This window comes from Callospermophilus lateralis, unplaced genomic scaffold (genome assembly GCF_048772815.1).
Source record: "Callospermophilus lateralis isolate mCalLat2 unplaced genomic scaffold, mCalLat2.hap1 Scaffold_86, whole genome shotgun sequence".
Classification (NCBI taxonomy): domain Eukaryota; kingdom Metazoa; phylum Chordata; class Mammalia; order Rodentia; family Sciuridae; genus Callospermophilus; species Callospermophilus lateralis.
The window spans coordinates 3,816,981-3,828,880 of record NW_027516693.1 but is presented as its reverse complement, the minus strand read 5'-3'; the positions used below and the strand labels follow the sequence as shown (position 1 = coordinate 3,828,880).

General features: G+C 50.8%; 1 protein-coding gene across 1 annotated transcript; it reads left to right on the top strand.

Moving 5' to 3' along the window:
* The first annotated feature begins 6,284 nt into the window (after window positions 1-6,284).
* Window positions 6,285-9,324, top strand: Hoxc8 (homeobox C8). The gene is given in 4 exon segments (XM_077108526.1): window positions 6,285-6,421; window positions 6,424-6,738; window positions 8,031-8,156; window positions 8,159-9,324. Coding segments are annotated over 4 exon segments (765 nt in total). The 5' UTR covers window positions 6,285-6,303; the 3' UTR covers window positions 8,365-9,324.
* The last annotated feature ends 2,576 nt before the right edge of the window (window positions 9,325-11,900 follow it).

The window sequence follows — 11,900 nt, the reverse complement described above, 5'->3', positions numbered from 1 at the left end:
AGCCAGTACTTGAATTGCTATATTTCTATTTTTTCCTGTATCATATTTGATCTGGGCGATCCCTTCCCAGGCCTGGGGCATTCTGTGTGCAGATTTTGTACAAAAAAAAAAAAAGACACACACACATACATACACACACACAACAATGATTCCCAACCCAGGAGCTGAGGGGCCACAACGCGCAGGCTGGGTCAGGCGGAGCAGGCCAGCGCCTCAAGCGTGTATATAGCAGCGTTCCCTCTCACCCTCAGCGTCTGTCCCCAGCGTCGGTCCTGTAATGTGCTTCTGTTTGTTATGGTAGAACAGCTCTGTGTTAATATATCCAAGTTGCTTTAAAAACCAGAAACCCAACTGCATCCAGTTCTCGTTATTTCTCCTCCCTGTGGCTACCAGGCTAATGTTGTGGAGGAGGCAAGTGCTCAGATCCTCTAGGGGAGGCTGGCTACCTCGGAGGGGCAAATGCCTGTGGCTTCTCTGGGGCAGGGCAGGGTGGGGGTGGGGGTTCCAGGGGAGCAGTGGAAGCTGCTGAGGCAGAGGCCTGGCTGGTGCCTGCCCCGGCCTACAAGTTTCCTGGTGGCTAGATGGGGGGGGGGGGCGCACAGCATGAATGGCTTTCCCTGGCTGTAATTAATTGTAATAATTTATGAGTACATGAGATCGTAGAGGAGAGATAGGTGAAGATGAAAGTTGGGTGCTGGGTGAGGGCCCAGGCTGGATTCTTGCCCAGCTGCATTGGTGCTTTGGTGTTTTCAGGGATGACTAGGAAAAGAAGGCTGACGGGGGGGGGGGGGGGGGGGGGGGATGTTCCGCTAGGAGGAAGACCAGGCAGGCCTCAGGGAGCAGGACAAGCATTGGGGACTGCATTGAGAGAGAGAACAAAACGGAGAGAGAAAGAGGAGAAGGAGGAAGGGCTGGAAGGAGAAATGAAAGAAGGGAAGAAGGAAAGAGAGGAGGAGGAAGGAAAGAGGAGAGGAAGAAGATGACAAAGCCAATATAATCAGAATTAGATTTACTTTCTACTTCTCAATCATTATGCTCTCCTCTCCTCCTAGTTCTCTTGTCAGTCTCTCCCTCTTTCTGGTGTTGAGTTGGCATGTTGGTCTGGGAGTAACCAGGGTCATGCTAAGCAGCTGCAGCACTCCTAGGGCTTGGTGAGGCCCAAGGAAGCTGGTTAGAGATTAGCCATTAGTGGGGTGCTCCCTGGTGGCTGTGAGACCCCAAGCACAAAGGTGAGGGTGTGTGTGTAACAGCCTAGTGGGGCTGGTTGACTGAGCTGCACCCCAGAGCGCCTTCCCTAAAACCAGCAGTTTTCATCTGCTAATCAGAAGCAGACACATGCTGCTGGGTATATGCCTGGGCCAGGCACCCCCTTTCTCGGAAATCCCCCAATCTGGAAACTATTAAAATCAGACTGCTTGAAATATAGCCCTTTAATATCTCAGGCTGCCCATTTTGCTGAGGGTGCAGGGTGTTGCTTTGAATATTTGGAGGATACCACCATAAAAGACAATAATTGGGGGTCTCAGTCCATATGCTGCTTCCCCCAAAGCATCACCTCACAGGACTGTTGATACACTTGTAGGGACCAGTCTCTACTTAATTATTTGAATCTCTTACCCACTTCTTCCATTAAACATTCCAATTTTGAGGTCTGGAGGAAAGTGGAAAGGGGTGAAAATTTTGTTGTGGTAATATTTTGGGGAACAATCAAGTTGGAACAACAGATTTAGTTGTGGTTGAAGTATTTGCTCCTCTTTCCTGCTAAGGAGACCTCCTCCCCAATTCCAGAAGCATTGTTTTCTTGGTATTTTGGAAAGGTTTTCTCACTTTCTCACTTCTCCCTTTGGCCCTCTGCTGTTCTGTAACCCTGGCCTCAGTTCCTCACTTGATGGAAGCCAAGACACCCCTTTCTCCCTCAGTTGAGACCGCTGAGATGAGGGCTTCTCTCTTAGCCCGAGCTCGGCGGTGTTTCCGGGCTTCCACCCCGCCCCTGCTCGAAGGCCCTGTCGCCTCCCCTCGGCGTCCATCAGCTCAGCCTGCTTCCTGCAGCCTGCCCGCCAGAGCCGGCCTTGCTGCGGGCAGCAAGGAGGGCTGCAGGGCTGGAAGACCCTGAGGAGCGCTTGGGATTCAGAACAGGCCCACCGCCCGGTTCAATATACAATCCCAGCCCAGCCTTCAGCCTGCAGGTCAGGAATGGATTCGATTTTTATTCATTATCACTTATTAATTAAAACAACACGACACACTTCTGGGGAAATAAATGAAAGCTGGCGGTGGAGACAGAGGTTAGCAAATGCCCTCCTTCCCTAATCTTCCCCTCCCACCTCTCCTCTGCTCCTTTGTCAGAAATCACAAAACCCTAAAGGTTGTTCCACTTGGGAAGGCAGCGGATAGGTACATTTCCGCAGCCCCGAAATGCCACTTTTATGGCGCTGTTTGTCTCCCTGCTCTGGGTTCTGAATGGGGCCGAACAAAACAGCAGCGCAGAGCTCGCTAGACGTCTGGGCTTAATTGTTTTATGGTTTAAATAAGGTGGACTGGACACTCTTTCCTTTGAAATCGGATTATAGGAATGTTTTGTCTATGGCCCATGGAGAACAGGACCTCACTGGCTGGGAGGGAGGTGGAGAAAGCGCGCGAGGGATGGGCTACAAACCAGGGGGCAAACAGCCTGGAGAAGTCATAGCCCACCCTAAAATCCTACAGGCGGCGGCAGAATAGACCCTGCGGGTCCAGCATCAGGATAAGAGGAAGGAGGAGTTTAGGGTGCGCGCTGCGGACAGGAGGTCCCGGGAGCTTCGGTTAGTGCATCCGCGTGCGCGGTGGGTTTCCGAGGTCAGAAATGCGCCTGAATGGTGTTGCGGGGCGCGGGGGGGGGGCGGGGTGGAGGGCGGGGAGAATAGCTACAGTTTCTTTGCACAATGTCTCTTAAAGCAAGAAAAGAGGGTGACAAAAAGAGAACAGTTTGTAACCTTTCACAAGGTTTATTTCAAGAACTTAGAAAACAAAAGAACAGCAGTCCCGAGGCAACACCCTTCCGAGGAATCCCTTTCTTTTGCACCCAATTGGAGCCTCCTTCCTTCCACTTCCCACCTTGGGGCCAAGCCTAGGACCTCCGTTGGCTTTTTGCCGGCCGGACTGCATTGGAGCAAATGGACGCGAGGTGGCGCAGTTGCTCAATGTTAGAGGCGGCGGTGCCGCCCCCCCCCACCCCCCGACCTGCCTGGCCACACTGACATTTGAGGCCTGGCCCAGGGCCGCGGCGAGAAGGCCCGTGCCTCTGCCCGGCCGGGCCCCACTGGCTCTGAGCAAATCAATCCTCTCACCTGCGAGGTGTAAATAATTCGCGAGTGGCAGCGGGAGATGGACCCTCGCTCTGGCAGGGGGCTGGTGAGGCGCAGGAGGGTAGGCATCGAAAATAATCGCTTTGCGGAGGAGATAAGTGTGAAGCAGGCAGCGCGTAATTAACACAAAAAGGCGGAATGACCCGGACAAACGAACATAAATCCGTGATACCTAAGAGGGCGGTGCAGGCCTCAGGGAGAGGAATAGAGATGGCCCCGGCGAGGATGGCTGCTTTCGGTTCCTTTATTTCCAGGCTCAGGAAGCGAAATAAACCAGATACGTGCAAAAGCAATAAAATAAAATAAAATAAAATAATCAAATGAAAGGAAGATGAAATATCTCCCCCAGAGGGGAAATCAAGTCCGACCAGGGGTTGCGGGACTGGTGGGTTCTCCGGACAGGCGGCGGTGGCGGCACACTCGGGACAGTCGCATTCCAAGACACAAAGGCCCAGAAGAATAGCTCTGTGGCAGGGTTTTCGCTGGACCATAAAATGTCGAAATATCCCCCCACCCCCTAAAAGATAAGGCGCAGGCCCCAGAGCAGATCCTGCCCTCTGGGCCTCCTCTTTCCAGACAGAGAAGAGAAAGTATTTATGACAGTCCCCAGTGACCTAGATGCTGGGAGCCCAGAGTCCACCCTGTTCAACCCGGCACCAGAGGAGCAGGCTTGGAAAAAGGCAGGGCTGGAGCCAAGGATGCAGCAGGCTCTGGTAGGTGGAAGCTTAGTTGTGCCCATGCACTGTTCTGGACCCTTGGGAGGGCTGCAGCTCTGGAACTGCCTCTTTTGACCCTTCCCTCCTGACCCTAGGGCCAGAGTTCTGAGTGTCTAACAGTTGGGGCAGTTCCTAACTGAGATAGGAGTGGGTCTCCCAAATGCAAGGGATCCTGGAAGGATCTTTTGCTGGTGTTCCAGTGAACCTCCGTTGGGAATTTGGCTGAGAGTGACCATTTCCCCAGCAATTATTCAAATAATAGGATGGTGGTGATTATTCTCTCCAAACCATCCTACACTGCATTGCTATTCCTTTCTCCATCCCCAGAGCTGACTCTGGATGGGGATGGGGAAGAAAAAGATCTGGTTTTCTAATCACCTCCTTCCTCATCCAACCCTGAAACCCCAGGATATGGAAGGAAAACAGGTAGCAGGGTTTGGGGGTTTGGTATGTGTTTTTTTTTCCCCCATGATGCGAAAGACCTAAAGATGCATCTGTGTTAGTCAGGCATTATGTGCATGTGAGCCTAATGTGCACGTGTGTGTAGTATCTGTGAGGTGAAAGGGATGTTTCCAGGAATGTACATGCTAGTTTACAGTGAGCATGCACTTGATGTGTCCTGGGATGAGAAGGAAGCATGTACTGTGTGTATTCATATACATAGTGTGCCCCAGGGTTGCACTGTGTGTAACAACCTCACACACTGGAGAGAGAGAGGAATGGGAAAAACATTCTTATTCATTTTCTTTATTCATATGCACATAGCACACATACATGGCTCTCTCACTTTCTCCCTTTTTCTGTCTGTGTTCGACCCATATAACTATACCCACTTAGGGCCAGGGAAGGATGCTGATGGATTAAGATTCTTTTATCCATTAGAATTAACTTCAATTTGCCCAGTATTGGGGATGAAGTGACCTCCCCACACACAGAGAAAGTGTGGGTAAATATTTAAAGAGTGTCTGTTGACAGTTCCCATCCACATCCTGGCCTGGGCAGCTTGCCTGAGGAAGAGAAGGATTCAGAGAAGCCAAGGAGCACCCCCCCACACCCAGACTGAGCTGGCATTTCCTATGAGGTGGGAGTATGTGGGGACAAGTAAGAGGCCTGCTCCAGTCCCCTCTACCTCCGATACAAATAGTCTCCTGAAAAGAAACATCCTGGATCAGCCCAGGCAGAAGCCAGGAACACACAAGCTGTCCTTTCCTTTCTTAGTCCCCATAAACAGCTTTCCTCTCAGACCCCAGCCAAGCTTATTGCCATTGCCTGGGTTCCCTACTCCAGGTAGGTGCTGGTGTCTGAAGGGACAGTGTGGCCCAGATAGGGTACCTGGTATAACCAGCCCTTGTGTTCTTCTCTAGAAGAGTCTTAAGGGTCTTAGAAAGACAGGGCAGCTTCAGACTCTGGGGAGGGGCCAGTGGCTGCAGGGTCCTATGCCTGGGGGCTGTGATGTGGTTTATCTTTTTTCTCCTTAAAGTCCGAGAAGACTTAAGGACCCCCTAAGGAGACCATCTTTTGGGTTAGAGGCTCTGCTCTGGCTTGCTGATATTCAAAACTGGTCTGGGGGAGGGGGCAGTTCTTATACCTGTTGAGGTAACCTGAGTTGACCTGAGGGCTAAGGTATAGCCCCCACCCCCAGAAGAAGGGAAAGAGAAGGGGGAGGGGGCACCTTCAAATCTGAATTCGTACCTTGGAAAAGCTGGCCCCAGCCATTAGCTGGGGCTGGCTGGCCACCCCCTCCACACACCACACCCCCCATCCCTCCCCCCTCCTCCCTCCCCTTCCTTCAGGTCACCCCCAGCCCTGAACCCCTCAACTCCCGCCATCTCTCCTCTCTTCTTCCTCTCTCTCTCTCTCTCTCTCTCTCTCTCTCTCTCTCCTGTCTTCATGTCTTGGATTGATGAACGCGAATCGCATGTAAGCGCCGCCACCGCCCGGAGTCTGAGGAATTCGCCTGGGCTGTTAAAGGAAAGAGCTAAGTGAGAGAGCGCGAGCTTTACCTACCGACAGTGAAGAGAGCCGCCGCCGCCGCCGCCGCCGCCGCCCGCGCCCCAGACCCGGGAGCTCGGCACCGAAGCGCCCCCCACCTGCCCAGCCCCCAGCCCACCAGCCCAGCCCAGCCCAGTCCGGGGCGCCAGGCGACCTGGGATTCGGTCCCGGGGGGAGGGGAGTTTTGGGGGTACCGGGCGGGGGAGCCGTGAGCCAGAGGGGAGGGGGCCGCGGGTTTTCATGTACCCAGCATGAGCTCCTACTTCGTCAACCCCCTGTTCTCCAAATACAAAGGCGGCGAGTCCCTGGAACCGGCCTATTAGGACTGCCGGTTCCCTCAGAGTGTGGGCAGGAGCCATGCGCTGGTGTACGGCCCGGTGGCTCGGTGCCCGGCTTCCAGCACACCTCGCACCACGTCCAAGACTTCTTCCACCACGGCACCTCCGGCATCTCCAACTCGGGCTACCAGCAGAACCCGTGCTCACTTAGCTGCCACGGAGACGCCTCCAAATTCTATGGCTACGAGGCGCTCCCCAGACAGTCCCTTTATGGGGCTCAGCAAGAGGCGAGCGTGGTGCAATATCCCGACTGTAAATCCTCCGCCAACACTAACAGTAGCGAAGGACAAGGCCACTTAAATCAAAACTCGTCTCCCAGTCTCATGTTTCCATGGATGAGACCCCACGGTGAGAAGCCTTTTCTCTTTCCCCCTTGGTCTCCCGCGCTCAGGGGTCTTCTCCCCCTCCCTCGCCTTTTTGTCTGTCCTCGCTTTCCCTCCTGGCTTTGGGGTCTCTCCAACCCCACCCCCATGCCTGGGTGGGTTTCTGGAGGTTGTTGGGAGGTGGGTGCCTGGGACGTTTTGGAAATTGGGGTGAATGTGGGGAAAAGGTGGTGTGGGGTAACAAAGGGTTAAAAATAATTTCCTCCATTTCTGTCTGTGTCTGTCTCTCTGTCTTTCCCTCTCTCCATCTCTAAAGTCAAAGTTGGGGAGGTGGCTGGGAAGGGTACCCTGAGTACCCTGAGGTTATCAGTGTTTGGAGCTGATAACCAGTTTCTCCAAAGGCAGAGAGTCTGCAGTCTAAGACAGTGGCCAAGCTGTCTTGGGTCTAGCCAGACCCTAGCCAGAGAGTGTGAAAACCCCTAGGATAGACACTCTGGCTTTCTGGGGTCCCCACTGCCTCCTTTCAGAGAACTAACCCAAGGGCCATTACCTCAACTTTTTTTTGTACTTCCCCCAGTTGAAGAGAAGACAGGGAGCCTGGGAAAAGAGAAGGGGGAAAAAGTGCTCAAAAGGAGAGGGGTATTCAGGTTGAGGGGCTCTGAAGTCCAGAGGACCCTGCCAGGTTACCCTCCAATCAAGAAGTTATGGGGTCTTCTTGAAACCTACAGAGCTTCTCAGGTCATGAGCCCCTTCAAGGGTGGCCCCTCACAGCCCAATTTCAAAGTACAGGGGGAAGCGATAAAGCGACAAGTTCCGGCAGGGATGGCCTTTGATTTATTTGTTTGTCTCCAGTTAGCAATCAGGCGAAGCAGTGATACATTCCAGGAGATCAATTATTTTCCTTATTGGAAAAGCATTAGGCAAAGAGAGGCAATGAGGGGGCAGTGGGCAGAGCCTCTCTCCCTTACTCCCAGCCTTTTTTCCTTTCTTTTAGAAACAGATTCTGTCCCCAGCCCATCTCACTAAATGCCATTCTGCACTTGTAAACAAAGCTGCAAAAGCCAGTTTCCTGGGATTGCAGGCCTGGGGGACTCTGAAGGGTTCCCCTGGCCCCTTTAAGCCCCCAGTTTCCACATACCTCTAGTCCTTGCCCCTACCCTCACCCCATCTCCCAAGGTGAAGCCAAACCAAAACAATCCCCCAGACTTTCTTGCCCTTGCCTGCCTTCTGCACTATCCTCTTCCTCAGGAGGGAGGTGAACTGAGGAGACAGAGTGGGGGCTTTGAGAGGCAGAGTAGCAGGGTAAATAAAACTGAGCCCCCACCCAGACATAACCAGACTGGGGTTCTGTTCTGTCCAGCTCGGGGCGGCGCAGTGGTCGGCAAACTTACAGCCGGTATCAGACCTTGGAACTAGAAAAGGAGTTTCTCTTTAATCCTTATTTGACAGGAAAGCGCGGATTGAAGTCTCTCACGCCCTGGGACTGACCGAGAGACAAGTTAAGATCTGGTTCCAGAACCGAAGAATGAAGTGGAAAAAGGAGAACAACAAGGATAAACTGCCTGGGGCCTGAGATGAGGAGAAGGTGGAGGAAGAAGGAAATGAGGAAGAGGAGAAAGAGGAGGAGGAAAAGGAAGAAAACAAGGACTAAGCAAAAAAGAGAAAAAGAAAAAGCAAAATTCCCTCCTTTTAGCAACTCCCTTGAAGTTTCATTTTATGGTAGCAGATAAATTGAGAAGTTTACGACTGTCATTTGCTTTTATAGAGAATAGAATGACACTCACAACTCTAACTACCTGTCAGATACTTGCAACTCTGGTTTTATTACCTTTGGCTCCCTCTCCTCTTTATTTGTTTGGGGGCTGGAGGGGGGAGATCCAGATGCAGCAAAAAGTTTGGACTCTGTCCCACTCCTTGCCCTAACACACACATTTGTCCCTACTCCCACCTTCTGAGTCCTTCCTGAATTTTAAGGTCTATGACTTGGCCTTCTTACCCCCTCTTTCTGCCCCTTCTCACCATACTCCCACTTCCCTGTTTCTCTGGTATTTATTTTAGAGGGAAACCCCCCAAAAAATGCAGAAGAGGACTCCTGGCTTTTCTTTTATTCTAGGATTAGTGTACTAGATTTACTTTAAAAAGGGAAAGGAAAGGAATAGTAATAAAAGGAAGGAAAGGAAAATAAATGAAAAAAAAATTTAAAGAAACAGGAAAAGATAGCAAGGAATATTCCTTCCCCCTCCTTGAGGCTCCCTACTTAGAAAACCCCCTTGACTTTCTCTAGGAACCTGATGGAAACCTGAAGGAGATGTGAGTTTCTTCCCTCCTCCCTTTCTAAGGGGTCACTAGAGGCCTATGGTCACCTCTGAAATCCTACCTAGCCATCCCATGGTCACTCGGGCCCATGCCTTCCTTGCCTTTGCTGTTTGATTTCTGTTCTTTTGGGCCCGGCTTCCTCTGAGCTGCAGCAGTGTTAGTGCTCAGAAATCACCATAATCATGAAAATAATAATAACAATAATAGTAATACTGACAATAAATCTTTAACATACTACCTAAAGGGAACCTGCAATAACCTTGAAAAAGAAAATTTTAAAATCCTACTATAGGAAAAAAAAAGAGAAAAAAAATTAAAACTGAAAAAAAAAGAAAGAAACCTCCAACGTATTTTATCACTACCTATAGAAAGAAATCCTGCTTTGAGAGTATTCATAATGCGGTTTTGTTGTCGTTTGTTGATGCTTATTTCGCTAAGAAGAACCCAACAACTAAGACTGCCTAGCCCGCTGGTTCTGTGCGCTTTTATTGTGCTTCTAACCCCAGTAGAGTAGAACTAAATTGCACTGAATGTATAGTTAACTCTGTCTTGAATTCTCTGTTTATGCAACATGCTCGAAAGAAAAAACGTTAAAAATATATCTATAATAATAATTTTTGGTCATTTGTCTTTATGTCCAGCTATGAATGTAGATTTTGTGTCCCGACAGCCCTGTTCCTGGTCCAAGTACTTTGTATTGTATATGTGAGTCATAATAAAAAAAAAAAGGAGAAAATATTTGAAGCTGAAATGACTTGCTTTTTCTTCACAGTTCTTCCCCCATTCTCTACCCCCTCCCTCCTTATTCTCCTTTCCTAACACTCTGGGAAAGATTTCCACTGATTTGACTTTGGGATGGGTGAACTTGCTTGGGGAAAAGTATAAGAATGGAGAGAACAGATTGGGCTGAAAGGGCAGGTGACTGGTGTCCAGGGTGAGAGGAGGAGGAAGAAGAATAGTTCACTAGTAGAAAGAAGAAGGGGTACATCAGTATGCTCTTGAGTATGCTCCAAAGTGGGTTTCTAGGTGTTAGGACCCCAATGGGAAGAAAGATCTCAGTAATTCACCTTTCTCCTCCTCAGCTATAGTCTGGGCCCAGACAAAGAATCTGTTCCATGCCCCTCCCATGGATATGTCTTTTTTTTCCCCCAGAAGCTAGGGCTGAGGATGAGGCAGTGAGGTTCTTTCTGATCTTCACATGTCCTTTGCAGCCAGTCCCTGGCACCCATCACCCAGCACTGAAATAGTGAACAGGGTGGGGGAAGTGTGGGGCTCAGGGCAGCTGACCTGTCAGAAGGGCTTGAAGGGCAAGATGCCTAAAGAGAGGCTGCTAAGGGTGGGGGATAAGTATGTTTCAGTCTGGGAGAAATGAGAGGGGAAGAAGAAATTGATGAGCTGGTAGATCAACCAGCTTGGGTCCACATTCTAGAATCCAAATTCAGTCAGCACAGGGTCATCACTGTCACTCAACCCTCTTATGTTTACTCCACCTCTCTTCTGGCTGTTTCAAGCCAGTTCCAGGCTTCACCTTGGCAATTGGGCAGCTTGCTGGGCCCCCGTAGTGTACCCCTTGGCCTGGGGGGATGGAGCTACTCAGTGGACAGTCCTCCACCCCAACCACTGCAGGATAAGGAGTGTCTCCATTGGAATCTCCATTTCCTAAAATAAAGAGTTGAAGGCTTAGGGACTCAGGAGGCAAAAGAGTCTCTCTCTTCTCTCTGGAGGGTCCTAAACTAAGAAGTCTGTTTATGCCAATAAGATTCTGGTCAAATGATCCCAAATTCCAGAGATGCAAAACTTCTGACTCAGTCAGGAGGTGGGGGGAGAGATAGGGAGGGAAGAGGATCTTCTGGTCTTCCATACCAGACCCCCAAAGACTGAAATATTTTTGAGGCCAGCTATCCCTGTCTCACACACCTACCCCTTTCCCCTGGTCAATCATTTTCACAGATATAGGTTCAGGCCAAATCTTTGGTTGCTTTACTGGAGTCCCCATCCTTGACTCCTAAAAAAAGTGGTCCTGAGTACAGGGATGGGTCAAGCCATGTTCACAGGGGACTCCTGCCTGGAGACAGGCTTCGGGTTGGAAGCACAGGCTGCGGGTGCAGCTGGTGACAGCTTTAAGCAGAAGCTCCGGGGAAAATCTGCCCCAAGCTGGGGTTCCTATTGCGAGTTGAGGAGCCATCCAGGTAACCCCATTTGCTGCAGGGAACCCTGGCTACCACCTAGGGAGGCCCTAATAGAGGGCATTTTGCTCCCGATCGCAGGCCTTCCCATAGGTGTCCCCTCCGTACTCCCAGGGATGGCCCAGGGCTGTTTCATTTTTAAACGTGGAATTATGATTGCTATTAATAAAAATGTCTGGCCCAGTAGCCAAACCGGATGAGCCCTGCATTAAGTGACTCCGAAGGGCCTTGCCGCATTTTCCCCACACCAAATGCCCCATTCATCCCTGGCTCTGTGTTCTGCAACGTCTGTGGCCCCAAGCCTGTCGCGTCGGAGGGCGGGGTGTGTCTGGCGCCCAGTTTCACTCAAAAAGTCGGGCAACTAGAGGGTCAGACCCGGGGAGCCCTAGCCGGCCCCCTCATGCAGCACTCATTCCCCACTCCTCCTGCCCACTGCCTCTGTTTTCTCGTTTGGAAAGAAAAGGAGGTAAAAACCCGTTTTATGGGGGAACCGTAATTGCGAGCGGGATGCTCTCTCTTTAGAAACGCGTCCTCCCAAATGCTCCCGCCATCCCATTACCGGAATGGGGACCATTCGGCTGCTGCAGATAGGACTTTCTCCCATTCTTTACTTTTTTTATTAGCCAATCAAAGTGGCTTCCGAAAGCTATTTGTGATTTGTGAAAAATAGTATCTTTCAAAATGC